The following is a 26,827-nucleotide window of genomic DNA, read 5'->3' on the forward strand; positions in this document are numbered from 1 at the left end:
CGTATTCTGTCCATACAGTTAGAACAGATTTTAATTCAGGTAAAAACTGTCAAAAGTTTTTGATTATGTAGACCCTCAACATGATATTACTTGTTCACTTTCCAACTTATCATGATGTCATACAGCAGCCTAAATTATATTTATCTGTTGGTAGAGAATGGAATGTTCAAATAAGATGATTACTTACTAATTTATAGTTTCTTGGCTGTTGAAATCCAGAGATAGGAGAATTTCTGACATAAAGGTTATGTTACTTTTCTCTTAAAAAATTAAAATATTTGTAATAATTTATTTGATATCTTAGCCAAGATATCAAATAAATCAAATAAATCTTGGCTAAGATATCAAATAAATTATTACAAATATTTTAATTTTTTTACAAATATTTTAATTAATGTCAGGACTTAACTTCCTAAAATTTATTATTATGGATTTGGAATATTTGAAATATCATTTTGATTACCCTGAAGATTTTTAAATGTGCATTCCCTCCCTCATACTAAATGGCATTCTAAAACTATACAACTCCAAGTTTTATCAAGACTGTATAGAAGTATTTGGAAACCACTAGGAAATTAATCAGTTTTAACCATAATCCATATAATTACGCAACATGACATTTCAATAGGTGAACAAATTTCCAATTGTATTGAAGTTGGGCAATTTTGAAGTTCTATCTCTCTATAGACTTAAAAATCCTGAAGAGGAAAATACACAAATCCTTAAAGGGAATCAGATCCTCCCCATCAGGCTGAACAATCAAAACTCTCCATATTAACATGCTTATAACTTAACAAGTATATATAAACTGGAGTAATATAATTGTATGCAAAAAATGACAACAAAATCCTCATTTCAATTATCAAGGGATTACATTTAGAAATAAGTCAATAATATTTCATTCCTTGTTTGTAGTATCCTAACCAACAGACCAGTGTGAAAAAGCCTGAAATAAACTGAATGTTTTAGAGTAATAATTTAGACAGTGATAAAAATAATTTAGCTGAAAATATGAATATGCTTAACTTTAATGTGCATATTAGGTGTCATTTCTAAAGGTAGGGATAAAATAAATAGAAAATTTGAGTAATAAAGCATCTTTTGACTTGAGCTGCTAAACTGTAACACTTGTCCTCAGGAAAAGAGCAGCAGAGTGCTCACTTAGTAGAACACAAATTACCTTTTGCTTCTTGTTGTAAAATACAGGAAAACTGAGTAAGAAATAGAATTTCCATACCCTTTTTTGACTGTGTAACTTGTCATACAAGAAGCTATGTTTTAAAATGTGAACTGATTCAAAATGCATAAAAATGTAAATGTACAATATACATACATACCTCCTAGTGGGGTCAAATGAGTGCCTTTTCATTAGACATACAAAGACGTCTCAAGGCACTTAAGGGGTTAAGACACAATGCATGCATTCCTTTACAACAAGTATGTGAAATCACATGATTTGGAGTAAGCCAACCTTATGATAAATATAAGTTACATTATTAAATTCAAGAAAATGAGTAGATTCAGATTTATATTTTCTATAAGATGCTGGTAAATGGACAATGTGCAGCATTTCCTGGGAAAAGCGAACTCCATCTTTCTTCTCATGGACAGCAGGTCTCTGCAGGGGGAGTACAGGGGAAGTACAGGGAGAGATGTGCTGCATCCAGAGGCAGTGTATTGGCCAATACTGAGAATGATATTGCTAAAATTTAAAGAATAAAAATCTGGTAGCCAGTACAGTAATAAGTACATGAATCACTGGGAAACACCAGAGCTGATTTCTGATGTTTACTTCTTTTTGCTTTCAAGATACAGGTGTATAACAGAGATGATGAGAATTCTGAGCCTTGTTTGTGGCAATTCTACCAGAAGGGGACTGCATGGCACCACCACAATTTTCATAGATTACCCTGAACATACTCAGTTATTCACTATTTGTTCGGAGCAAAGCATGAAATAGTCTTCAAACATGGGAATTATAGATTTTGAGAGAGTGACATTTTAAACATAAAGTGCAACAGTGCTGAAGTTTTCAGTTTTTGTTAGTTCTTCATTTGTTTTGTCTCAATGCCATTTCCTGCAAGCAGAATTATGGCACAGTGAATATAACAGAAAGCGGTTTTCTGACACATGTCCTAGACTTTTGTTTTCTTATTTATTTGATGATGTCGTTAAGGGTTTAACAAATCCTTCTTCATAAACTTTCAAAATAGCTTCACATACAAATCTGTATTGACTCTGAAAAACAGAAAGAACAGAATTGATCAGAAAAAGGAGAAAACAACAAAAAAGGAAAAACATCTCACTTGTTTGCTTATAAAAGAAAGGCAAATAAAACTGTACAGAGATACCATTTTTCACCAACAGAATGGTAAAAAATAAAAAAGTCTGACAACATATTTTGTTGGCAACACACTCAGACATTGCTAGTAGGGATGTACAATACTACAGTTTGGCAGCATCTAATAAAATAACATTAATTTACCTTTCACCCAGCAATCCCACTTCTAGCAATCTATCCAAAGATAAACAAGAAAAAGAAATTGAAAACATACATTCATAAATAAGCCTATCTGCTGCTAGATTATTTATAGTAATGAAGGATAGGGACAATCCAAATGGCTATCAGGAAGGGCCTGGGTGAGTAATGCGTGCCACATTCTCACAGAGGAATATGTGGTGGAAGGCTGGGAGGGGAAGGAATAAAAGTCTACTGGGGATCACTATAAAATAAGTCCAGAATACTTGTTTTTCTTTTTTAAAGATCTATTTATTTGTTTATTTATTTGACAGACAGAGACCACAAGTAGGCAGAGAGGCAGGCAGAGAGAGAGGGGGGAAGCAGGTTCCCTGCTGAGCAGAGAGCCGATGTGGGGCTTGATCCCAGGACTCTGGAATCATGACCCGAGCCAAAGGCAGAGGCTTTAACCCACTGAGCCACCCAGGCATCCCATAAAGATTTTATTTATCTATTTGAGAGAGAGCACAAGTGGGGGGAGGCAGAGGGAGAAGCAGATTTCCTGCTGAGCAAGGAGCCTGATCCAAGACTTGATCCCAGGACCCTGAGACCATGACCCGGGCTGAAGGTAGACGCTTAAATGACTGAGCCACCCAGATGCTCCCCCCCAACCCCCAGAATATCTTGTTCAGTCAAAATAGCACGGCAGAGAAAAGTGCACACAATATATTCTCTCTATAAAAGAAAAGGGGGCATACAAATGTCTATCTGTCTCAATATATATGTTATAAAACAAAAGGAAGGACAAATCATTAAAACGTGGTTTCCTATAAAGGGACAGACAGAATAGAGCACAGGAGAGGGGTAGGGACAAGATTTCATTGAATATACTTCCTTATTTTATAGATTTTATTTTGGAACCACATAAATACACTCCATAATTAGAATATTAATTTAAAAAATCTCTGTAAATTGAAAATAACATGGAACAAATCAATGTGTCTATCTAGTTGACAACATAACCACACAGAAAGGAGCTATTTCAAGGCACTTTGTAACAGCACTACGAATACCTCATAGACTATATTCAAAAAGTGGAAAGAAATGAAAATTCTTTTTAGTAACTATTTTGTCGGTAGCAGTAGTGTTAATTTCGTTATTCTGAGACTGCTATTATATCACGTGTAATAAAACAAATGAGTATTTTTGACAGTCTAAACCTTTCATTGCTGATATTGTAGAGAACCATGATTCTTGTTAAAGATGAATGGGTGTAAGATGTAAAGTAGACCATTAAAAATGCAGTCATCCTGAATTTGTACTGGAAGCATCAGTATTAACTCCTGAGTTTGTTTTCTTAACTCTGGCAATGAAAGATTTCTACAGACAGATTCTAACACCAACCGAACAGCATAAAAACACCTACTGCTCAGAAGGTGGTCAATTTCTCAAAAAAAAAAAAAACCCAATATATAAAGAAAAAGCATTTGACAAAACCGAACACATTTTCACAACGAAAACACTCAACAAACTTGTAACTAAGGGAACTTCCTCAACCTGATAAAAGACATACCTAACAAGACACTTAGTAAGTGAAAAACTGAAAGCTATCTCCCTAAGACCAAGAATAAGACAAGGATGTCTGGTTTTACCACTTTATTTACCACCGTACTGGAGGTTTTAGCCAGGCACTTGAGAAGAAAAAAAAAAAAAAGAAAAAGAAAAGAAAGGGATCTAAATTGGAAAGGAAAAAGTAAACTACCTCTATTTGCAGATAACTTACTGTATATAGAAAATCCTATGGAGTCCATTTCCACACATAAAAAACTTTTAGAGTTAAATGATTTCAGAAAGGCTTCAGGACACATGATCAACACACAAAATCAATTTTATTTGTATACCCAAGCAATGTATACTCCACAAATAAGCAAAAACATTTTCCCTTAAAATAGCACCAAAAAGACAAAACTTAAGAATAAATTTGTCAAAAGAAGTACAAGACTTGCACACTGAAAACTATAATACATCACTCAAAAAAATTAAAGAAGACATAAATATATGAAAAGAAAATTTGTGTTCTTGGATTGGAAGACGAAATATCATTAAGATGGAAACACTCTCCAAAATAGAGAGGTAGATTTAATGCAATCCGTATCTTGCTTTTCTTGCAGAGAAAACAAACTAATTCTAAAATTTATATGGAAATGCAAGGGACTCTGAATAGCCAAAACAGTCTTAAAAAAGAGGAACAGAGTTGGGATAATCACATTTCTTGACTTAAATTTTATTACAAAACTACAGTAATCAAGACCGTATGATACTAGCATTAGAAAAGGCATACAAATACAAATCAATGGAAGAGCTGAAAGTATAGAAATAAAGCCTTACATCTGTGGTCAACAGATTTTTGACAAGGCGCACAGAGACAAGACAGAATGGCCTTTTTCAACAAATAGAGCCAAGACAACTGGATATCCACATGGAGAAGAATAGACTTGGAACCCTACCTCAAACTATATGTAAAAATTAACTCAAAATAAATCAGACATATGTATGTGACAGTGAGACTATAGAACTCTTGGAAGAAAACAGAGGAATAAACCTTTGAGACTTTCAGTTTAGGCAATGACTTCTTAGATAGGACACCAAAAACATATGTGATTAAAAAAATATATAAACTAGACTTCATCAAAGTTAAAAAAAACTTCTGTGCTACAAATGATATAATCAAGAAAGTGAAAGAGCATGGAAGAAAATATTTGCAAAATAAAGATCTACAAAACACTTTCATTCAGAGAACATAAAGAAGACAATATAAAGAAGTCTTACAGGTCAATAAAATGACAAAAAAACTGAACTGAATAAAAGGCAAGGGGCAGCTGGCTGGCTTAGCTGGTAGAGCGTATAACTGCTGTTCTTAGAGTTTGTAAGTCTGAGCCCCACGATGGGTACAGAGATTATGTAAAAATAAAATCTTTAAAAAAAATAAAATGGAAGGGCACAATATTTAGACAATTCTCAAAAGATATACAGATGAATGGCCAAAAACACATGAAAAAATGCTTGAGATCATTAGCTATTAGGGAAAAGCAAATCAAAACCATAATAAGATACAACTTTACGTTTAGTAGGACGGCTAAAGTAGAAAAAAGACAGGGTGCCTGGCTGGCTCAGTCAGTGGAACATGTGACTCTTATCTCTGGGTTATGAGTTTAAGACCCATGTTGGTGTAGAAATTAATTAAGTAAAAAAAAAAAAGATAGTAACATGTGTTGACACCCAAGAAAAATGAAAACATATTCACATAGAAACATATACACAAATGTTTATAGTACCATTATTCATAATAACAAAGGAGTTGAAATGATTGAAATGTCCATGAACAGATGAATGGATAAATAAAATACAATATATTCATACAATGGAGTATAATGTAGCAACCCACCCAAAAAAAGAGAGAGAAATGAAATACTGATTCATGCTACAGAATGGATCTTTAAATATTATGTTAATTAAAGAAGCCAATTACACAGAAGACCAAGCTGTACGATTTCATGCATATGAAAGGTCGAGAACAGGTAAACCTATAGAGACAGAAAATAGATTAGTGGTTGCCTTAGGGCTGGGTGGAGGGGAGGGTGAAGACTGTATCAGGGAAAACAGGTATGGGGTTTCTTTTTGAGGTGATGAAATGCTCTAATACAAGCAGTGATGACTGCAAAACTCTGTGATATACTAAAAACAAATGAATTGTACACTTTAAAAGGGAGAATTTTGTGGTATGGGACTTATATTTCAATAAAGCTGTTCTAAAATTTAAAAAGACCTAATTTATAAGAGACAAATAGAAATTTGACTACAGGTTATTTGATAACATTAAGAAATTATTGTTAATTATACTTATATGTGATAATGGTATTACGATTTTGTTTAGAAGATACACTCTGAAATATTTATAGACAGAATGATCTGATGTCTAGGATTTGTTTCAAATACCAGGCTATTTTATTTATTATCTACTCTTGTGTATGTTTGAAATTTTCTATAGTTAAAAGCCAAAAAAACCCAAACCAAATGAAAGGCATTTCTTAGATCACATAGGTTAATTCACTTCAGTAACCTTAGTGCCACCAAGAATGCTAACATTTCACGATGGTTTAATATAAAATATAATCTTAAGGTTAAAATTTCATGATTCCCCTTTTGATTCCTGGAATGTAATTCAGAGTCTATGTAGAATACAATAAACTAATAGCTTAACTTTCATGACTTTTGTTGTTGTTGTTGTTGCAGCTCAAGTTCTTACATTAAAAAAGAAGGTGATTTCACCACAGCGGTTTTCATCAAGAACAGGTCTACCAGGATTCTCCAGTTCAGAGATGCTATTGTTCTTGGCATCCCACCCCACCTGACTAACAAACAGATGGAAAGCTCCCCTGTACCTGATAAGCACTCAAGAATTAATATGATAAGGTGGTGCTGGCAAACAGTTTCTGTAAAAGACCAGTTAGTAAATATTTTGGGCTTTGCGAATCATATGGTGCCTGTTACAACTTTTCAACTCTGGTATTTTAGTGTGAGAGCATTCACAGACAATATGTAAACAAATGGGCATGGCTGTATTCTAATAAAACTTTATTTACAAAAACAAGTAGCAAGCCAGATTTGGCTTACAGGCAATATTCGCCAACTCCTGTGCTAGGGATTATTGGCTCCTGTCAGGGAATTAAAAAGAAAAAAATACGGTTTGCCATATACACTGATAACAAAAATCATCATGTTGAGAATACACATATGTACATGAAGTACAATACTTACAGGTGTCTGGATCATCATGGCTCGTTGATCTCTCATTGTTCTTACAATGTCTAGTGGATAAACTGGTTGATTGCATTCAATGAGACACATGGCTGTTTCCATAGTAATAAGAACCCCAGTTCTTCCAATTCCAGCACTAAAAAAGACAAGTAAGGGGCAGTCTCATTGATACTATTCTGTTAAACTTCTTGTGGCTTTTGTGCTGTACATTAAAGTACTGAGATACAACAGAAGAATTACTTGATTTTTTTAAATTAGCAATAATTATGCCTTGAATAAACCTCATTGGCTACGATACTGCCATGGCGCAAAGCTTATTATTTTATTTTTTTTAAAGACTCCATTTGTTTATTTGACAGAGATCACAATTAGGCAGAGAGGTGGGAAGCAGGCTCCCTGCTGAGCAGACAGCCCAATGCAGGGCTCCATCCCAGGACCCTGAGATCATGACCTGAGCAGAAGGCAGAGGCTTAACCCACTAAGCCACCCAGGTACCCTATTAATATGGTTTTAATTTAAAGTTTTATATTATAAAGTAGAAAGCCAACTAAAAAATACTTTGTGAAATTGAAATACATTTCATACTTAATACAGATTAAATGGTTTGTATCTACCCCTTCCCCACTTTAGTTGTAAAAATGTTACTGTAAAATTACATTTCAGTTTTAAAAATCTGAACAAGGTATATATGTTTACTGGAGCAGCCTCCCTTTAAAATACAAAATAACAGGACACCTGGGTGGCTCAGTCATAAGTGGTTGCCTTTGGCTCTGGTTATGATCTCAGGGTCCTTGGATGGAGCACCACATCCAGCTCCCCACTCTGTGGGGATTCTGCTTGTCCCTCTGCCCCTCCCCCTGCTTGCACTCTCTCTCTCAAATAAAGAAAATCTTAAAAAGAAAATAAAATTCAGGACGCTTGGGTGGCGCAGTTGGTTAAGCATCTGCCTTTGGCTCAGGTCATGATCCCAGGGTCCTTGCTCAGAAGAGAGCCCACTTCTCCCTCTACCTGCTGCTCCCCTTGCTTGTGCTTTCTCTCTCCCCTTGACAAATATGCAAAATTAAAAAAAAAAAGGCAAAATAATAAAATTACAATAATAAATCATTAACAAATGTACAAAAGACAGTATTTTCCACATTCAAATCAGTTTTTTTTTAAAGATTTTATTTATTTATTTGACAGAGAGAGATCACAAGTAGGCAGAGAGGCAGGCAGAGAGAGAGAGGAGGAAGCAGGCTCCCCGCCGAGCAGCGAGCCTGATGCGGGATTCGATCCCGGGACCCCGAGATCATGACCTGAGCCGAAGGCAGTGGCTCAACCCCCTGAGCCACCCAGGTGCCCCTCAAATCAGTTTTTAAAAGCAAATCTAATTTTTATTAAATTTTATAATGGGATAGTCAAGAACAACTTTTTGAAGTATTCTCTGTGAACAAAATAGCTATAGCAGCTGTTGGGAACTTAGAATAATAAATGGCCAAATGTGTTAATCAATCCCGCTTGTTGCCTCTCAGACATTTTTCTTTTTTAAAGATTTTATTTATTTATTTATTTATTAAGAGAAAGAGAGAGAGAGAGATCACAAATAGGCAGAGAGGCAGGCAGTGGGGGAGCAGAGAGCTGGATGTGGGGATCGATCCCAGGACCCTGAGATCATGACCAGAGCCAAAGGCAGAGGGGCTTAACCCACTGAACCACCCAGGCGCCCCTACCTCTCAGATATTTGGTCTACAATCTGTTTTGATGATCTAAAAGACTGCTGTTAAAAAAGTGCTGGGAAGTTTAAGGATGAGGAGATACCTTTATTTATTCAGAGGCATCAATACAGCTTCTGAATAAATCACTCTAATAACACAGGCAGCTAGAATTAAGGATAATTTCAGTTTTCCAATCTGGGTTATAGGAGTGAAGGCTGGAGTCACTGTATCCAGCTGTTTAGAAGGTAGAGTATGAAAGGAAGAAAGGACGGTAGAAAGGACGGCCTACCGCTGTTCACCTGGAGCTCTTGGGAGTGGCCAGTCCGAGAGAGGAGAGGACTTAACAAATGTCCTGGGATGGGCCACAGCGTGGGTTGGAGTAGTACACTGTGAGGAGGAAATCTAAACCTTGGGCTGCAAATGAATGCCTAAATATTGGACTTCATCAAATCTAAGCTACCATCCATTGTAAGACACCCAGTGTCTGAGATGTTAAACTCAGAAAAACTTAAAACTTAGAAAAGCTTCTAAGAATCAGTCAATGAAGTATTATTTTTACTTTTTATGATAAAGATTCTGACAATCACTTGTTGGAACATACCCTTAGCTTTCTAGCTTCAGATCATAGCTTTGGGTTCCCTCTAACTACCACAGTGAGGATCAGAAGTTAAGGGCAAAATAAAATACCCATTCCCTTTTAAAAGTGACTTATCAGGTCAACTATTCAACCATAAAAGAGAAAATAGCATACCTGCAATGAACAACAATAGGTTCTTCCTTGCCAGCCCTCTTATTTCGTACATGACAAACAAAATCCAGAAAGTCACTTGAATCATCAGGAACTCCATGGTCAGGCCAGGCTATGTACTGAATCTGAGTGAGTTGACGACTCTCATTTTTCTAAGTGTAAATGAAAAATTATGCACCCTAACTTATGAATTATCTTTAAAATATAAATATTCATGTCTTTAATTTTAGAAGAAAAGCAAAAGAAACTATTCCCAGTACCCCCCCAAAAGTAATGTATAACTTTAATAAAACCCAAAATTTCAATGAAAAAGAAAGAAACTATTTTACAGAAACAGTTGTGTCTATTAATTGTCAGCTACTCGTATCACTACTCTTCTTACAACTCAATCTCTGCATTTGTATTTTTCAGATGAGAAGGAAATAAACAGGCAAAAACAAGTTAAGATACAGAGAAATGTTTAAAGAATAAACTAAAAAAGTGTTAGGTGAGCAAAATTGTAGGGAAAATTTAACAACAAGCGAAGTTGGGCTAATTCTAAAAAGTACCTGAAATAATGAAGATTAAGAAAATAAAATCTCAAAATAAATGTAGATTAAAAACTGGAGCTCACAAAAACACAAAGTCAAATCAAGGCTTAATTATTTTTTGGGAGCCAAGAATCAGTAAAATAGAGTAAGGTATTATTGAATGCATACATCTTGGTTTAAATATTGACTCAGCTGGTTAAGGCACTTAATATTTCAGAGCCTTATTTTCTTCAACTGAAAAACAAAATAACATCTATACATCACAGGAATAGTGTTATGTTGAAAGGATTCTATGAAAGGATCTCTGAATCACCTAATTCAGAGTGTTTGGAACCATAGTCTCAGATTTCAACACTATGAAATCTGGTTACTGTCATTTACATTGAAGGAGGCTTCCAGAAAAGACCATTAAAGAACAAAGTAATTAAGAAAAGGACTAATGAATGAATTCCTAAAGAGACTCAGTACAACTTGATGACTAATTTTTCAGAATCCTGAGTAATGAATTGAAGGTATCTAATACAGACTGCCTTTGATTATTACTGTTAACAAAAGAAATTAATGGTATCAATAATTGTAAGACTGGGTAATGTTAAATGGATATTTATTATGTTCTGGGGTATGTCTGTCTGTCCATCCATCCATGTATATATGTATTTGGTATGTAAAGAAATGTATATTCCCAACTGTATTTGTCTCAAACTTTAAAAATTAATTTGTGTCTTGGCATAGTTTGCAAAGTACTTAGCGTTTGCAAAGAAAAGCCACTGTAAGTTTATAAACTGCCATGGGTAACCTATTGGAGCATAAAGAAATTACACTGAAGATATAAATATTATTTTCTAGGGCCAATATACAGCCTTTGATACCCATTTGGGAAAATGAAGAAATGTCTTATTGACTTATCTAGTTACACTGGACCATGAGCTAGCTACACAAGCCCTAAATCCATTCTGATGGAATCTCTAGTTCTTAAGATTTTGGAAATTTAATTTTTTATTTTTTGTAACTTTGCTTTATTCAATGCCAGATTCCTTTATCATAAATCTCCACAACTTCTGACTCCCTCCCTTTGGGTCAGTAAAGCTCTGTCTTGCTGGGCTCCTTTACTCATACTCAGGGAAGTGGAGTGGGATGGGGAGGGGAATATGAAGCTTTCATTTCCAAAGGCTACCCACAGGCATGGGTATTCAAAGTGTGTGCTATTTGCTCTTCTTTAGCAATTACTTTTTCTTCCTCTAACCCCCTTCAAAACCAAAGGTGACTACAGGGAAATATGTAGCTGCAAGCAGTGAAAGTGGAATGTACTATCTTTAACAGCCTGACAAGACTGGCAACATGCCATGCTCTTCACTCATCTTTCAACTGAGTTACTAAGTCATCATTTACTAATCAGTTTCTATTTCTGGCTCTGGATTTGGAAGCCAAAGAGGAGTGACTCAGGTGGCAGTAGAAATTAGCAATTACAAAGCTATAATCTGCTGTCAGAGGATTGTGCCTACAATCATTTCCTTCTTAATACTGGGGAGACTGTGAGATTGCACTCCTTTACCCTTATACAAAAAGGACAATAATTTGATAATGCTCAATTATTCTTTGTATTTCCACAGACGTACTCAAATACTTTATTGATATTACTGGCAGGAAGAAATCAAACAAAACCCTGGCATAGCTTTTATGAATAGCCAAAATAAGAAGAGTTATAAGTATTATTTACTAGACTTTTTTTACTGACCATATTTATCTGGAGAAACTGAAAATACATTTAATATAGTAGAATATACCTCATAAGATTCCAAAGTGTTCCAATGAAGCAAATTCAATAATTTTAAATATTATTTCCTAGTAACCAGGACTCAAAACATTTTCAGCTTTCAAAGTTTTTACCTTGAACATAACCGTTCCACTGAGTGGATATCCTGCCTTCCTACCTCTTGGTTAAACAGTGTCATCTTCCTGAAGATATATGCTGTGTTTCCTTCTTCTGAGTGGCAGGTAACTTGATAGCATCCATAGGATGAACTTTCTGTGGGTTCTGGCCAATACTGGTGACACTTTACCTGACATCAATAGATTTAAGAAAAATATATAATTTACGTTCTCCAATTTTAAAATGCTTTAGTTTTTAAAAACTTTCAAGCCTACAGAAAAGTTGTAAGAATAATTTGACGAATCCTCATATATCCTGCACCTAGATCTGCCAACTATTAAAATTTTTCATTTTTTCTCTTTTTAATAATAATCTGCTTGGATATATTTTGAGACTGCATATAGCCTGTTAATGACAAATTTTCACCCAATGTTTTATCATTCTTGATTAATGCCTGCCTGAATATATACTACTATGTGAGTGGCAAAATAATGAACTAAATCTGATTAATTTTTAGATTTAAGTAAAAATGAGAAAGAATTTCTAATTAAAATGCCTATCTATTTATTTCCATAATTAGGATATTTTTAAAAAAAAGTTTTACTGTCATACAGTTCAAATACCATATACTTTTCTCACTTAAAGCACACAATTCAACTGTTTTTAGAACTGTGCAACCTTCAACACAGGCACTTTTAGAACACTTTTCACTCCCCAAAGAAGTCCCATACCCACTAACAATCACTGTGTGTTCCTCTATCCCAACCCCTTCTTTTACTCTGAACCTAGGCAAGTATTAATCTGTTTTCTGTCCTCTATGAATTTGTCTAATCTGGACATTTCAGATAATGGAATCACATAGTGTGTGGTCTTTGATGACTGCCTTTGTTCACTTAGCAAAAATGTTCTCTAAGGTTCACCCATGTTGTAGCATGTACCATTTCTTCATTTCTTTTACTATCAAATAATATACAACTATGTGATTACCTCACATTTTATTTGTTATATTTGGGTTGTTTCCACCTTTGGCGATCATGAATAATGCTGCTATGAATGTCTATATACAAGTTTTTGTGTAGACATATGTTTTCTTTTCTCCTGGGTATATCAAGGAGTGAAAACTACTAAGTTATTAACTCCATAGTTTAACCTTTTGAGGAAATGACACTATTTTCCAAAGTGGCTGCATCATTTTACAAATCTACCAGCAGTATAGGAGGTTCCATTTTCTCCACATCACTGAAAACACTTAGTAACACTTAGTATTACCAATCTTTTTTTTTTTTTTAACTTAAATTGTTATTTATTTTTAAACCACCTCCCACCTCTAAAACATTTTTTTTTGGTAAGGTGAGTGCTCATTTTTTATTTTTTTAAATTAACATATAATGTATTATTAGCCCCAGGGGTGCAGGTCTGTGAATCATCAGGCTTACACACTTCATAGCACTCAACATAGCATATACCCTCCCCAATGTCCATATTATCTATCATTTTTATTTTAGCCATCCTACTGGATAGGAAGCATGACCTCTTTGTGTGTGTGTGTGTTTAAGATTTTATTTATGTATTTGTCACAGAGACAGAAAGAGACCCAGCACAAGCAGGAGGAGCAGCAGGCAGAGGGAGAGGGAGAAGCAGGCTCCCTGCTGAGCAAGGAGCCAGACGCAGGACTAGATCCCAGAATCTGGGGATCATGACCTGAGCCAAAGGCAGACAGATGCTGAGCCACCCAAGCGTCCCTTCTCTTTGTGGTTTTGATTTTGTATTTCCCTGGTGACTAATGATGCTGAGCATCTTTCATGACGTTACTGGACATTTAAATATCTTCTTAAATAAATGAATGAGTAAATGAATAAATGAATAAATAAATATCTTCTTTTTAGAGACATCTACTCAGAATGTCTGGCCAGTAATTAAATTGGGTATTTATCATTTCATTGCTAAGCTGTAGGAGTTCTTTATATATTTACATACAAATCCCTAATCAAATACATACTAATTCATTTAGATAACTGATAGTAATAGTGGCTAACACTTACATATCACAATCATTATGTGTTAGTCACTATGATTTTAATAATACCACAAGAAAGTTTAAAGGTTACAAAAAAGACTAAATCAATGTGAATATTTTGACCATATATGCAATGTAAGTTGAAAAAAAGTCCAAGAAAAAAAAAAAAAAAGAAGGAAAGAAAAGAAAAAAAGCCAAGCAATGTGTAAGATTTAAGTATGACTTACTCTGCCACGTTCAACTTGTGTGGTCAACATTACAACCATAGAGGAGCCTTGTTCCCAAGTCATCTGCCAAAAATCTGTACAGGTGTGTGGTAATGGCCCTTGACAAGCAATATACTGATTTATAATGCTAGAAGAAGGGATTTCCATCTAAAAAAGCAAAGGACACAGAACTCAAGTGTTTTCATTTTTATTTTTTGCCTTGATCAAGTATATGAAAGTCATCCACCAAATAATAACTGAATATAACTAATCTCAATAAACTGCAAAGTCAGTAAAATAAGCCTTTACCTAAAAAGACAAAAGAGGGAAACAAACCATAAGAGACTCTTAATGATAGAGAACTGAGGGTTGATGGAGGGAGGTGGGGGGGAGAGGCTAAATGAGTGATGGGTATTAAGGAGGGCCCTTGTTACAATGAGCACTGTTGTGCTGCACGTAAGTGATGAATCACTAAATTCTACTGCTGAAGCCAATATTATACTATATGTTAACTAGAATTTAAATTAAATTTGAAAAAGAACAAACCCCCCACTATCTTTATTAATAATTTATCTGTAGAAGAAATTTCTCAGTATTATATATATTTATCTTTTATTTTTTTCCAAAGCACCCTTAGAGGTTTAAGAGCAGTTTTATAGAAAACCCTCTTTTAGGGTGCCTGGGTAGCTCAGTGGGTTAAAGCCTCTGCCTATGTATGGCTCAAGTCATGATCCCAGGGTCCCAGGATCGAGCCCTGCATTGGGCTCTCTGCTTGTCAAAGAGCCTGCTTCCCCCTCTCCTCTCTCTGTCTGCCTCTCTGCCTACTTGTGATTTCTCTGTCAAATAAATAAATAAAATCTTGAGAAAAAAGAAAACCCTCTTTTAAAGGCAGAGACTTGGTACAGAAATAAAAATACTTGTTTCTAAACACCTTATTGGCAAAATTTGCAAGGAGCAAAATTTCTGCCTTTTGTTTTAGTTCAGATTTTACATATATATAATACACGTAAAAATATCAAAGAAGTATTTTAAATTCATTATTTTCAGAAAGAGATGAGTCATCATCCTACTACATTTTGAGACTTAATGAATAAAGAAGTAAGATGACACATGCACCATGGCACTAGAAGAATACTAAAGAGTGAACAGGTAAAAAGTTCTTCCTTCCTATTCCCAGCCTCCAGTTCACACCTAGGAAAGCAATCCTTTTTTTCTAATTTCTAGTATTTCCTTTCAGGGATACTCTCTATATAGCACACAAATGTAAATGCAAAACTGTTTTCTGTAAAACATAAAAAGTAGCTTATAATGTTGTTCTGCACCTTGTTTCTCTTTTTATGCCTTATCTTTGAGATATCACATTAGTACATAAAATTTTATTTTTAAAAATTTTAAAAATTTTATTTTAAATTTTATTTTAAAGTACATAAATTTTATTTTTATTTTATTTTTATTATTTATCTATTTATTTGACAGAGATCACAAGTAGGTAGAGAGGCAGGCAGAGAGAGAGGGGGAAGCAGGCTCCCTGCTGAGCAGAGCGCCCGATGTGGGGCTCGATTCCAGGACCCTGAGATCACGACCTGAGCTGAAGGCAGAGGCTTAACCCACTGCGCCACCCAGATGCCCCTAAAATTTTATTTTTTCATGGCTCTGTGTATTCCATAATTTATCTAATGAACACTTAAGTTGCTGGTAATCTATTTGCTACCATAAACAAAGCTGCACTGAATATTTCTGTAAACTTAACATTTTTGTTAGTTACCTCTCTGAAGAGGCTGTACCTATTTATACTTCCACCAACAATGTATGAGGAATGCTTATTCCCTGATAGTCTCCTTAATATACTGATATTCTCTCATCCACACTCCTTGTACTCTGAAGTGTAAGTTTGGCCTGTTTTGGGTACACCTGACCTAATCTGGACCATCTGACAGCAGTATCTGACTAATCTAAGGCTACTTATAGTCTTTATGGAGTATAAACAGTTTGCTATTGAGTTTCAATACACAGATTACAGGTTAATGTCTCATAGTCTGCTAGGGATGTTACTTATTACAGGCTATGGTATAGCTGCTGAATAATCTTTAAAAAAAAAAAAAAAGATTCTGAATCCTAAAGTATATTTGACCCCAAGATTTCAGATAAAGGAAACACACTTGTAAATGATATTGTTACACTCTTTGATTATTTCAAGTCTAAGAGGTGAAAAATAGCAATTCCTTCCAATTTTGATTTGCATTTTTCTTTTTGTGAGTTTAGACAAGAGTTGAAAGTCTTTCCCTTTCTGGGATTTTAAGCCATTCTCATAGATTTCCTCCAGGTACTTACATGATTCCATTTTTTTTAAACATTTATATTTTGATACATCTAAAATCTGTTACATCAAGAGTGAGTAGGTGAAGTCTTTATAGATAAATGATATGAATCATGGATCTGTTTCAAAACAACCTGGATGTGTAAGGGCATGAGCAGTTGACAATTGTTGAACTGAGTGATATATATATGAAGGTTCATTGTACTTTTCTCCTACTTTTGTATGTTTGAAATTTTCTACATTGCAGAGTTAAGAAGTTAGTAATCCTTTTATCCCACTAGAAGGGAAGGAAAACCTCCTAACAATGATATAGTCTAGATTACATCTAGATATATTACTCAATCCATTCACTAGATAATCTATTTTTATCTTCAATGATTTAAAAGACCATCTCCACCATAAACAAAAGTCTAGTAATTATTTCAGCCTATTTCTGGACTATTCTATTCCACGGCTCAAAGCATATGCTAATATGCCAGTACCAAACTATTTTTTTAATTTTTAACATTAATTTTATACTATTTTTAAGTATCTGAAAGTGTTAATATTCTCTCAAGGTTAAAAGGAACCTCAAAGTTTACAGTAGTCCCTCCAACTCCCAATGACAAAGGTATAATAAAAATAAACTTACGTTTATATAATTTGCATTGATATAGTCTTCATTACCCTTTAAAATGACCCGTGTAGCATCATCTGAAAAAAATTGAAAGAAAGAATGTTTTGATAAAGTTATGCTAAAAGATTAACCTTAACAAATAGAGATAGTAGGTACTTACAAGGCGAAATATCTCTGTATCTATTTTTGGAAATATTTTGAGGTAATTTGGCACAAGACATTGTCATTCCAGGTTTTTTCCGATATAGTTGCTGGGGGGGGGAAAAAGGAGGGGGCATATAAGGTGAGTCCAGCAAGCCATTAAGAGATTCTGTTTTGTTTTTCAGGATTATTTCTATGCTAACAACAAGCATTGTTTTTTCCTTAGGATACCTCATCCATAAAATGATGTACCTTAGGCTAGTAGGAAACTGCACCAAATCTGCGAAGCTGAATTCTACACAATTTCTGACATGAATTATATATTGTATTTTTTTAAATGATAAAACAATTGAAAACAATTTTGCTTACAGAAAAGTACCTGAAGTTATGAATAGCAAATCTGCAGAGAACATTTAGGTCCCATTTAATTTGGAGAGGTTTACATAGTATATGAACCAAGAACTTCTTTTTTTTTCTTTTTAAAGATTTTATTTATTTATTAGAGAGAGAGGGCACAAGCGGGGGAGCAGCAGAGGGAGAAACAGGCTCCCTGCTGAGGAGAGCCCAAGTCAACTTGGGCTCGATCTCAGACTGGGGGTTCATGACCTGAGCAGAAGGCAGATACTTAACCATCTGAGCAGCCTGGTGCCTGGAATGAAGAAAGTCTTAAAAGAAAAACTGACAGGTTCCAAATGATTTACAGTCACAAATGTTTTACAGTCACTTACCAATAGCACATATTTTAGAGCAACAAATATTAATGATCACCAACTAGACACAAAAATTAGAGAAGGATGAAATATGATGAGGTACAAAAGTTATTTTCTTTTAACTCAGGATTTTTAGCTCTACCATAACCTATCCTCATCTGCCACCTTTCATAAAAATAGCTACTGAATCACAGAAAAAATTTTAGTTTGATGACAGGCATAAAATCTCCTATTCCTCTCTTTTAAATAGATATTTATATAACTACAACTAGTGTTTTGGGAGCAATGTTTAAGACTATGTATTTCAGAACATGTTTTTATGTCAAATATATCACAGAATACCATTTTAGTTTATAAATTATAAACGATAGATTAGGCAGTTAAGAGACCATGAAATTAATTAGAAAATATGGCCCAACATCCCTTCTATACAATATTACTTACATCAAATTGTGTTAGGACTGTTCCAGTGATGAGCCCCTCAGCTAGCTGTATCATTGACTCCTGCAGGGAATGGTCATCCTGATGGACACTATCTAGTGGGGCTTTCTCAGGAATGTACTGGAAGTCTGGCTCATTTTCTAGCTTTTCTTCCACTACATCATATACAGCTAAAAAAAAAAAACAAAAACAGAAACAAAAAAGCCACATGGGAATCTTAATCAACTGGCAAAAAGAATTTACTAGATGTGTTCTTTCATCTGTGTCAGGAAAAAGAATTCATCAGATCAGAGTCTGGTGTCACTGTGTAAGGGACAAAGTGGCTGTTAAGTTAAACTTTGCTGTACACCTTTAGGGAAAAGAAATGTCATTGGCCATATTGCTGAAAATGTCTGTAACTTGATGAGACAATTAGAAAAAGAGGAGCTGCCAAGAAGCAGCTCAGAACAGACCTGCCCTTAAATTTTGGACCTAGATTAAAAGTAGAAACAGAGACCTATATACCATACATCCAGATATGAAAAGACACAAATAACTTGAATAGAGTGCTAAACAAAACCTTCGACACATCTACAAAACCTGGGAGGCCAGAATACATGATCATGGTAGTAGCTTTCTGAAAATAAAGTATAAATAAAGTGATTTGGAACTGCAAAAGACATGCCTTTTCCATTATATGGAATTCTGTTCATATTCTGGTTCTGTGTAAATCATTAATTTGTGAGTTGATAACTGAATGTCCTGGTGCTAAAGTGACTTCAACTATAAAATGGGGATAATATATCTATCTCATTAGATGGCTGTATAGATTAAATGAGAATATACAAAATAGTCCAGGTGTAAAACTTAGCATTAAGTTCCTTAAGATCTGTTATCAAAAGAAAATGGAACAAACAAAATTTAGAGAATATTATCCTTAGTATAAAATTTAAGTTGCATTATGTGACAGAAAATGCCTGATAATGAATCACCTAAAATTCAGGTCTAAATAAAGGAGTCAAAATAGAATGTTCTGTTGAAGTCCTTTGAATTTTCTCAGAAAGCCAATTCCAGACCATGAATGCAGAAAAACACAAAGTAGAGAACATAAAATGAAAATGCCTGTTTGTGCCCAAGAGACAAAATGAGTTCTGTATTTTTCTTTTTAAAATGAACTCTCCTGGAAAACTTTGCAGGGTTGGGTGTGGTGGGGTAGGGAATGGGTCGACTTTAACTATATTTTACATCCTTATGGTATATACTCAACAACTGGTAGCAAGGTATTAACCAATAATTACTCTTATGGCTGAAACTATGATTACTGGCAAACTGTTCAGAACAAAACTAGAAGAATGTGTCTAAGTGCTGGGATATAGGCATGTAAGAACTCTTCTCTGAGGGGACTGATAAAGTGTTATGGAAACTTGAAACAATGCCCTGTGAACGCTGAAGGATGTGGGATTGTTAAACTGGAGAAAGGGGGATTTAACTTATTCTGATTAGTCCAAAGGGACAGAATTAGGAACAAAGAGACTGAAAGAAGGTGAATTTTTAGTTCAATTAAATGTTCAGGCTACCCAGGGAAAGTGACCTGCTTTAGGAGTCACTGAGTGCTGTCCGCTGCCAGGATGATGTTGAAGCTGTTGTAGAGGAAACTCAGGCAATAAGCAAAACAGCTAGAGTGCATGGTATTAAAGCTTCTACAAACCTGGGACTCTGGCTCTGAATTAAATTGGCTGTCCAGATAAGAAATGACATGATTAGGCTACTGGCATTGTCTCCTGCCAACAAAGACAGGATTTTTACTTTATTTTATTGATTGATTGAGTTTTCCCATTTATTTATTTTTAAAAGATTTTATTTATTTATTTGACAGATAGAGATCACAAGCAGGCAGAGAGGTAGGCAGAGAGAGAGGAGGAAGCAGGCTTCCTGCTGAGCAGAGAGCCCGATGCGGGGCTTGGATCCCAGGACCCTGGGATCATGACCCAAGCCGAGGCAGAGGCTTTAACCCAGTAAGCCACCCGGTGCCCCCAAATTTATTTTTCTTTTAAATTATTATCAGTTTTATCTAAGATTTTATTTGACAGAGAAAGAGAAAGCCAGAGAGTGAACACAAGCAAGTGGAATGGGAGAGGGAGAAGCAGGCCTCCTGCAGACCAGGGAGCCCGATGCTGGGCTCGATCCCAGGAGCCTGGGATCATGACCTGAGCTGAAGGCAGACACTTAACGACTGAGCCATCCAGGCGCCCCCAAAGACAGGATTTTTAAAAATGCTTTAACTACAGCTTGTTACAGAGTGTTCTAAAAGTGGTTCAAAATATACTCATCTATGTAACGTGTTTGCTGCATACCTACCACTACTAAAGCAACTGAGGGAAGTGGGAGGCCATTTTAGTTATGGTATTCAGAAGAGGACTTTCTAGGGATGGCAACTGAGCAGAGACCTGATGGAAGTGAGGGTAAAAGTCATATCAAAATCAAGGAGATTTAGGGAGAAGGAAAAACAAACAAACAAAAAAAGCCAGCAAAGAATAGAGTGAGCAAGACTGTGGTAGGTTAAGTGGCCAAGATCTCCATTTTAATCCAAGTGTGAATAGAAGACACTGTGCTTTGAGCAGGACACTGCATGACATTACTTATGTTTTAAAAAGCCCACCCTGGTTGTTCTGTCTAGTAACAAACACTAACAGATTATAAAAATACTCAGTGCTGCATAGAGTACTTACCATTAGGTCGAACCAGGAGTACAAGTTCCCCAGAATGTCTCTCACAGCTAGCTTTAATAAACAGGACAACTTGATCATGGGTATGTTCTGCAATGTCCCGACCATTGATCAGCACAACTTGGTCCCCTTCATTCAATCGAGGGACACAGAGGTCAGCCTGTAATGTAACATAAATAAGGTTTCAGATGTGCACATAGCTTTCTGAAAATAAAGGACAGGAATTAATTTTTATAGACTCTACAGCAGGAGAACAAAAAGTACATAAAGAAAAGCATCTATCCATTTATTCATCTCTTTGTAAAAAGCAGAAATCGAGCTTTCCCATGAAGCTTCTACTTTTCTTCCTTTTTCTTTCAACAGCTTTACCCCTGATGCCTTATTAAATGCCTAGATATACAGATAAGACTAATGGCCTCGAGGTGCATAGACAGTGGCAGCCCTTACTCTCCAACTGTCCAGGTATGTACAAATTGCAGTTACTACAGTTCAGTTAAATAATACCAGTCTCCCAACAAAGTTCAAATTACAGTTACCACAACACATTAATTGTGAAAACCTGTATAAAGTACGAGCTTTGCTACTAGCTCACGAGTCCACAAATCACTACATAGACAACAGATACACATCACGATCAGCGACCAATCACATCACTTCTTTCAAAATCTGCAGGTGATCTGTTGTTGTGCCTCTGTTACTCAGCTCATGCAGAGACAGCAAAGCAGGTATCTGCATCACCTCCTTGTCTCCCAGGAACAAACCCATGTAAATCTAAAGAGGCAACTGGCCAGAAAAGTTAAAAAACACAGCAAAGAAACAAAAGAGTGATAGTGGTGGAAATAAAATTCAAGCTGAACATAAACCACTGACAGTGGAGATACTGACACAATTACTGTTAGAGAGCCTCCAGACAGGCACTGAAAGGAATTTGGTGGTCACATTTCACAACACTGAAAATGCACTGATAAAATGCTGGAAGTGAATTCAAATTTAAAAACGATCTGGACAATTTGCCAACATAAGAAAAGCGCCTCCACTGTATTTTAAGTTATATGACAAAAAGGGCAACATTCCACTGTTCAAAGTACTTGTCGTAAGTTTCCACAAGGATAAAGAACACTTTATTTCTCAGTGTTTCTAGTGTAGAGCCTGCTTAAGATTCTTTCTCTCCCTCTCCCTCCCTCCACCTCTCTCTACCCCCACCTCTAAAAAAAAATTAAATTAAAAATTAAAAAAAATTAAAAACCGGATCAAATATGCATGTGGAACAATATGCATTTTCCATCATTTACTCATTTCAAATGCAAATGTAATTAATTAACATACAATGTATTAGTTTCAGAGGTAGAGGTCATTGATGCATCAGTTTTATATAATACCCAGTGCTCAGTATATTACGTGCCCTCCTTAATGTCCATTACCCAGTTGCCCTATGCCCTCTCCCCTTCCCTCCAGCAACCCTCAGTTTGTTTCATATGATTAAGTTTCTTATGGTTTGTTTCCCTCTCTGATTTCCTCTTGTTGCATTTTCTATAATGCTATCTTATGAATATATTTCCATACTTATATGGAGCTACATCACTCATCATTTCAATAGCTGTAAAGTAGCATACAATTTATTTCACCAACTCTAATGAGGTACATTTTGGTCATCCCATCTTTATTATAAACAATATTACAATGAACATCCTTGTGTATCCTTTGTTTCCTAGTCCAAATTCTCCATTAGAGGCAACTGCTAAAAGTGGAATAAGTGGGTCAAAAGATATGTATTTGATTTAAAAAAACAGAGTTTAAATTTGTTTTTAGTAAAGTTATACATCACACAGCTCAGAAAACTGAATAGGTCTATAAGATTACTAAGACAAGAAACAATTTCTTGTACTCCTTTGTACCATTCTCCCACGCCAGGCAACTTCTTTCAACATTTTACCTACATCTTTTGTATCTAGTTTGGTATCTCTAAATAACATCCTCATTTTGTGTTTTCTTCAGTTTTTTAATTTTATTCTTATTTTTTAAAGATTTTATTTATCCCTTTGAGAGAGAAACAGAGAGAGCACAAGCAGGGGGAGAGAGAGAGGGAGAAGACGACTCCCTGCTCAGCCAGGAGCCCAGACACGGGGCTCGATCCCATGACCTAGAGATCATGACCCAAGCCAAAGGCAGATGCTTAACCATCTGAGCCACCAGGTGCCCCTTTAATTTTCTATTTTAGACATTATCTACAGGTGAGAATTAGCGATCTTTAATCTTCTCATCTGTAGTCTGTCCCAAATACATATTTCCCATTAAGTATGTACTAATAAATAATTTTGACTATTTCCTCTATCTATGTCCCCATCCTTCACATACAGAATAGGTTCAGGAGGCATTTTATACATCATACCCCTATCCTGTCCCCACTGCCCACAAGTGATTTGTTGAAAAGTGGACATTTGCTATGAGCTGGATCTGTGAAGGACTTACTTCCCAGGAGTCTGTAAAATTGGACTGAGGTTTAATCCCTCTAGGTGGCTGGGCTGGTAATATATGAATCTGGAAGTTACTATTAGCCCATCATTTCAACTGAGGAGACTAATGGTAGCTATACAATTTCTCTTTAGTAGAGATGCAGAGGTCACAGGTCACAATAGAGATGCAGGTGATATTATAGGACTAACCTGAATCTGTTACTAAGAGCACTCTTTTTATTAGACTGAATTTCATTTAGAGGAGCGAGAGAGATGAGGCTGATTCCCATACAAATTGGTTTGCAGTGAGAGAAAAATGGAACATGCAAAAAACTAGAGATGAAATATTTAGAGTCCTGATGTTCATTTTAAAGTTTGTTGTTGTTGTTTTCCCTAAAGATCTGATGGCAATCCTATCCTTGGGTTTTGTGAGAAAACTCTACAGCTATATGATTAGGGGTACGACTTTGTATTTATGCTCAAGCTAGGGATATCGTAGAGTACTCTGTTATTTGCAACCAACAAAGTCCTTAACAACCAGAACCAAAACTATGTATCATGATATCCCTGATCAGTCTTGACTGTGATCTTCAAACTAATTTTAAGGTTGCCGTGAAGCACCAAAGAAAGTATAACTGGCCTTTTTCTCTCAGGGTGCTGGTCTATACCTTTCCTAGGACAGAGAGACAGGTAAATGATAAAAGGTGCTGATTGCAAAGTCCTTGAAGACCATTTAGGTCAAGTAGGCAACAACATAAATGGGAATTTGAAAGTAGTATTTGTTACATACACAAGTAGTAAAGATAACACATCCACAATTAAAGAGTTATCCTTATGATGAGCAGAAAGTTCTTGAGTGCTAAAGGTGAATGAAGGGTACAGACGGGTTCATCATAATGGGTACCTAGACTTCCCTATACTTTTGTTTAAAATGTTTAATATAGTATTTTTCTTTAATATGTTTCAGTGAAAAATTTAAAAACTGTTCTATAGGGAAAACACAGGTTATCATTTCTATTTAAAGTAAATTTTTTAAACAAAAAATAGGCACATAGACTGTAGATAAACAATTTTAAATGAAAAAAAAAAAGCAAACAAGAAAAACAAATATTATACTGTCTACATTTTGCTATTTGAAGGAGTTATTTTGACAGAATCTTTTAAAACTTTAGAAACACTTTCAGTTATATATAGCTTCTTTACAAAAACAAGGGTTTTTAAAAAACTCCTATTTACTAGAAATAAAAACGAACTTCCCAGCAATTTAAGAGATTTAGCCAACATTTGATACTTGAGGAATTAAAAGAAATGATTAATTTATTCCTTTATTTAAACTAATAAAAATTAAATGAGTACATTTTCTTGAAAACAGGATTTACTTGCAAGATTCAGATAACTCACAGGTGTTCCTGGTGCTACTCGAGACACAATCACAGGCATCTTCTGATCATACCCTCCCTGAACAACAGAACAAGTCAGATATCAGCCAAACATTATAAAATAAACACATCTTAATTTAAAAACCTGTACAATGTAAATTCTAGATTACCTTTACATTGAATCCAAACCTTCCATTTTCATCAGGTTTCATTCTGATTAGAACAAGATTATCTTGTGGAATACCACCATTAGGCTTAAAAAGACAAAAATAAATAACTTGTAATTTTGCCCATTTATAATCTCCCCTCAAAGATATACATGATGTATACTTTTTGTGTGTTGATATTATCTGTAGTGTATAAAAATCACAATTTAAATTCCAATGTTAACTTTGGAAAGTAAATTTTGACTAATAACTTGCAGTTACACAAACTAGATATAGACTCCTTGCCCCTGCATACTAGGCTAAGTTTAAGGAGAAACAGGCATTATGAATTAAGTTATTAACTGCAATACCTCTGGAACCTAACTCAAAGCTCTGCATACAATAAGTGTTCCTAAGTGTTACATGAATTCACATTCCTTCCTCTGCTTTTTAAAAACAGTTTTATTGGGAAATAATTCACATTCTTCCCTATAATCACTTCTAATTATATTACCTTCAAACTGTCTTTCTCCTTGCTCTAGACCCAGGCCCTCTTCCAAATTGCTATAGCAATTCTCTACTCTTCTACATTATCCATTTCCTCCACCCTTCAGAGAAATACTCTTACTTCTCCCCTCCCCAAACAAACAAACAAACAAAACCCTTTTTCTCTGGATTCTACTTCCCTGTCTCCTTCCTCTTGCTGTTAAAGTTCTTTAAAAGAGTTGGCCACATTTGCTATCTCTATTTCCCCTGATCCCAACCTCCCACAGTCACATTTTTATCCCCAGTGGATGGAGCATCAAAATTAAGGTCACCAAAGAGCTTCACATTGCTAAATCCAGCGTTCAACCGTCAGCCCTCATCCTACTTGACTTGCCAGTAACACTTGACAAAACTGGTTATTCTCTCTGTGACTTTCTTCCCATCAATCAGTTAGCCAGTGGACTCGTTTTCTTCCTACCTTGCTGTCTGCATCTTCTCAGTCTCCTTTGCTGGTTTCTTCATCTCCCTAATGTTGACATTTTGAAGGACCAAAGGCTCACTTTCTAGAACCTCTTTTATTTAGTCATCTGCACATACCACACTCCCTTGATGTTGTCTTCCTGTCTTGTGGTTTTACATACTGTCTACAAGCCACCAAACCTCAATGTTTTAACTCTAAGTTGGACCACTCCTTCACCTCCAGAAACCTCTCTGTAAGTGGATTTTTAGTAGCCATCTCAAACTTGGCATGCCCCACACTACTCTCCCAATAGTCCACCCATACCTGCTCTACATACAGCAGCCTTCCACATCTCGGAAATTGGCAACTTCATCCTACTAGTTGTTCGGGCCCAAAACTTTACTGTTATCTTTGATTCCTCTCTTTCTCCAATACTCTACACACAGCCCCTCAAGCGTATCATGTTAGCTCTGTTCTCAAACCACCCAGAATACAGCCATGTTGTCCTCCTTCCATTGCTGCCAGCCAGATCCAAATCACCCCACATCCCTGGAATACTGTACTACCTCACAACCAGTACCTTTACTTCTGCCCTGCTTTCGGTCTGTTTTCAAGATAAGAGCCAGACTGAT

At 35.6% G+C, this 26,827-nt stretch overlaps 1 protein-coding gene and 1 pseudogene across 7 annotated transcripts in view; both read right to left on the reverse strand.

Annotated features, from left to right (window-relative positions):
• Positions 1–998: 998 nt before the first annotated feature.
• PTPN4 (protein tyrosine phosphatase non-receptor type 4) overlaps positions 999–26,827 on the reverse strand; it is a 207,211-nt gene continuing 181,382 nt past the window's right edge. For 6 of the 7 annotated variants that reach the window (XM_004759771.3, XM_045066457.1, XM_045066459.1 and 3 more), the window contains 11 exons: positions 25,274–25,357; positions 25,126–25,182; positions 21,275–21,431; positions 18,570–18,736; positions 17,435–17,525; positions 17,290–17,351; positions 14,363–14,509; positions 12,180–12,308; positions 9,722–9,870; positions 7,277–7,412; positions 999–2,238 (listed from right to left, as the gene is read on the reverse strand). In XM_004759771.3, the coding sequence (XP_004759828.1) occupies positions 2,152–2,238; positions 7,277–7,412; positions 9,722–9,870; positions 12,180–12,308; positions 14,363–14,509; positions 17,290–17,351; positions 17,435–17,525; positions 18,570–18,736; positions 21,275–21,431; positions 25,126–25,182; positions 25,274–25,357 (1,266 nt within the window). In that variant the 3' untranslated portion in view covers positions 999–2,151. Of the gene's footprint in view, positions 2,239–4,721; positions 6,043–7,276; positions 7,413–9,721; positions 9,871–12,179; positions 12,309–14,362; positions 14,510–17,289; positions 17,352–17,434; positions 17,526–18,569; positions 18,737–21,274; positions 21,432–25,125; positions 25,183–25,273; positions 25,358–26,827 lie in introns of those variants that run through there. The other variant, XM_045066458.1, reaches the window with a different exon arrangement.
• Positions 7,471–7,591, reverse strand: LOC123387950 (annotated as a pseudogene).

This window comes from Mustela putorius, unplaced genomic scaffold, assembly GCF_011764305.1.
Source record: "Mustela putorius furo isolate JIRA1106 unplaced genomic scaffold, ASM1176430v1.1 tig00003867_pilon_pilon_pilon, whole genome shotgun sequence".
NCBI lineage: Eukaryota > Metazoa > Chordata > Mammalia > Carnivora > Mustelidae > Mustela > Mustela putorius.